The 3,687-nt window shown below is 40.2% G+C and overlaps 1 protein-coding gene across 1 annotated transcript in view; it reads right to left on the bottom strand.

Annotated features, from left to right (window-relative positions):
- Window positions 1-277: 277 nt before the first annotated feature.
- Window positions 278-3,687, bottom strand: part of gabra6b (gamma-aminobutyric acid type A receptor subunit alpha6b) — a 19,184-nt gene continuing 15,774 nt past the window's right edge. The window contains exon 10 of the mRNA XM_020599766.1: window positions 278-655. Within this exon, the coding sequence (XP_020455422.1) occupies window positions 643-655 (13 nt within the window). The 3' untranslated portion in view covers window positions 278-642. The remainder of the gene's footprint in view (window positions 656-3,687) is intronic.

Below are 3,687 nucleotides of genomic sequence, written 5' to 3'. Positions count from 1 at the left end.
TCATGCAATGATAAAGTTTACTTGGAGGGAAATTAAGCCAATGAACCAAAAAAACAGAGTACTATGAGAAAAAAAAGAAGATTAAGAGCGTGAAACTATGAGTGAGCGAGTTCCTGCATGTCAGTCACACCAGATCCAGTCACGTCAGTGGGTGTCTTCCAAAAATCAAAAAAGGGAATGTGTCGTTTCAAACACACATGCAAATTTGCTATAGTGTGTGGAAATGTATGCATGCTGCATGCACACAGAAAAAATCAGGGCTGTGCCTGTTGTTCTGCAGCCTAACTAACTTGGCTAAAACCATCCACTCAGGACGGAAACATAAGACGGACACTGAAAAAGTGTTCTATCTTTTTTAAATACTGGGGAAGAGAAATAAAGAAATGAGAGAGACCTGTGTGAAATGGTTCCAGAGTCTGGGGCCCACAGGCTATAAGCTGGTCAAGTTGGCAACAGGAGCTGGTAGATCTGCTCTCAAAAACCTTTCCAAGGGAAAACTTAAAAGAAATACAATGCATTGAGGCGGCATAAAAGAGTGCTTGGCAAGCGTCTGTCATCTGTGTGTGAATGTCTATTTTGTGTGTGCATCCTTGCAGGTGTATGAAATTATGTGTGTAATTTCCAGGTCAGCAACATCTGGGTTTAGACTGGATCCCTGTAAGACAGAAATAACAGAAAGAAAGGCAGATTTAATTAAAAAACAAATACATAACTGTGTGCACTCTCTCTGTGTGTGTGTGTGTGTGTGTGTGTTAAGGGCATCCATGGAGATCAGAAGGGGCACCCTGCTATACTAATTAAGGGTTTTCTTTTAGGATTATGGAATATGTTTTATCGTATTTAAGCATATAGTTGTATGCAAACAGGCACCTACACACACCAACTCCACATCTGCCTGTACACAAACACAAACAAACATTGGTAAGATGTAACAGCATGTTGCTGTTCAGTCATCTTGTGAAGGTTGGCATTCATTCCAATGGCATTTAAAATTTGAATTTTTTTTAATCCCTCACTGGCAATGTTGTTCACAGAGACCTTGTGAAACTTGTCTAGGAGCCTCTGCCAGGTAGTTCACACCTCCACCTCCTCTGCCTGATGTGTTAAAGCAGGAGACAAGTTTGACAGCACCAAGAGCCATTTTCAGTCGGAGAACTCGCATGGCTGCTGGCAAAAACTGCCAGCTCTCTGTGTTTTGGTTGGTGGGTAGATGAGAAAGCAAGGACAGAGCAGGACACAGCAGGTATTGTGTGTCCAAGCGCTTTAAATGGCAATCAAGGGGACAAATTGAAACAATTTCTACAGGTTGTGCAGTATATGCTCATATGTGTTTCTATGTGTGGGTGTGAACACCCACTTTCCCTTGCACGTTGTATGCTCAGTTTGCACTAAAGGGTATTCGTATGCAACATTTGACACATGCATATAAACATGCATATTTTTCACTGTGAGATGATGTAAACATTTCAGCTAAATAATAGAGAGGCTGGTCATTGTATATTAATCTAATCAGCCGTAAGTGTCAAAACAATACTTTAACACTGTGTACATATTAAATTGCAGTATTGTAGTAAACCAGCTTTAAAACAGCCCATCATGTAACTACATGTAATTAAAGTAGTAGTTTAACAGCATGTTCCAGTAGCTTGCTCATTGTGATTCAAGTTGATCTGTTACTTTACCGTTTTTGTGTAGTTACTATAGGTAGTGAAACTTCAAAAGTTTTGGAGCCTATATAATTATGTAATTTTGTGTCATATATATATACATTGTCAATTTGTTTTGTTTTTTTAACAAAGTTTCTTTAAAAGTAGCTTTAGTTAAAAGTAGCTTTAGATTTCTCCCTAGAGTAGCTTTGCTGTAGTTCAACGTCTTCCAGTGTGAAGTATTTGGCAGCTTGCAAAGCTGTGCTTTAAAACTAGCTTCTCCAATACTCATAACATTTACCAGATCCCTTAAAAAGAACAACAACAACAAACAAATCCAGTGCAAACCAAACAAGTCTTACCAAGTGCCAACTAAAATATTCAAATCAACATAATGTCTAACTAAATAACTGCAACAGCTCTTATGAAATCGATGTGGCTGATTTCTTGTGCACTGTTTTTAAAATAACTGCATTAGAACAATTTTACATAAACAAATGAGAAATACGTAACTTTTGAAATGCCATATCTTTTCACTTGCCAATCTTTACTACTGACAGACTCTGAAATATTATCAAACTAATACTTTTACTCAAGAAATTTTAACTGTGTCCATTGTGATTAAAGTGAGTGTGTGGCTCTAGGGCACACTGACAGGTCATACACCTGCTGACAAACTCTGTTAGGATCTAGCAGAGACCTTCTGTGATTGAATCATTTCTCTTTAGAGGAGGCTGCCCTGCTATATTAACTTTATTTGCTCAAATAACCAGATGGCCAATTGGTAAAGAACACTATTAGATCAGACACTGGTATATGGTTGGATGATTAATGTTGAGTAGATGAGGTTGAGGGACACCACTCTACTTGGCCTGTTGTGCTGTCCTGTCCTAACAAAGAGCAGAGTACAGGCAGTTCACAGTTGGATAGAGGGGGATGATGGAGGAAGAGGGGGCAGAGAGAGGGAGACAGGGTGTCTAAGAGAGTTACACTGAGATAAAGATAAATAGAGAAAGCAATTGAGTGTGAGGGGTAGTAGGAGAGAGAAAGAGCATGGATATGCAAAGAGAAGTTTGAGATAGAGAGCGGTTTTCTTGTGTGATAACAAACACAGGCAGATGTATGAGCAATTCATTCATGCATGAAAACCCAAACTAGGTGACAAAGGAGGGTGTAGCAATTCCCATGAGGACACAGAGAAATATAATAGATATAACTGTTCATATCAGTTTACATTGGCCACCTTTGGTCCCTCTCTGCGTGGCCTGTAATTGATTGATCATTACCTCAAAGTTACGACTACAGCCCATTAGTCAAAAATAGAAATTGAGATGGAAACAGCATTTAGTTGTTTTTGATTTATAAGTAACAATGGGGAAGTTGTTTTTCAGGACTGGCACTCTGATGGGCAACAAAGAGGAGCAAGGCTTATCGCCCGCTGTATTCCCTCTGACACACATACACCAGACAGCCATCCAGCAACCAGTGAGCCAAGCAGCTGGGGCCCTTCATGGAAGGAAGTGTTTTCAGCAAATTTGTTTCCCTCATGTCTCCCCCTGAATGACGCTATTCATTAAAATTGCCTCCAGTTAGTAGGCACTGCTGCCATAGCACATTTATACACTTGTTCGCCTGCATCCTCACATAAGTAGAGACACACACATGAATCCACCTGCACACACACTCATGCAAACAGACACTCTTTTCTTCTGGACCAGTTCATCTTTGCAGGAGGGCCTTTTATAATAAAAGCAAAGCTACAGTACAAAGAGAGAAAGGGGGTCTGTTGCAGTGCTGCTATCTGCTTTCACCTAGGAGCACTGGAGCTGTGTACCTATTTCTCTGGAGTGAAAAGGACTGCCCGCTTTCATTTAATGGATGTAATGTTTGGATTAAGGTGGATCTAACACAGAATCAAAGGGTCGCTACTGTGGGTGGTGCTGTAAAAGTAGCATTGAAATGTAAATTGTTAACCGTGGAAGTGTGAAGCATTGCGCAGTGGATTGTGATTCAGCTGTGGCCCATATTACGGAGCAGGAAT

The sequence above is a fragment of the Monopterus albus genome, unplaced genomic scaffold (assembly GCF_001952655.1).
Source record: "Monopterus albus unplaced genomic scaffold, M_albus_1.0 scaffold42.1, whole genome shotgun sequence".
In the NCBI taxonomy this organism is placed as follows: Eukaryota; Metazoa; Chordata; class Actinopteri; order Synbranchiformes; family Synbranchidae; genus Monopterus; species Monopterus albus.
The sequence above is the reverse complement of the archived record's forward strand: the minus strand, read 5'-3'. Positions and strand labels throughout refer to the sequence as shown.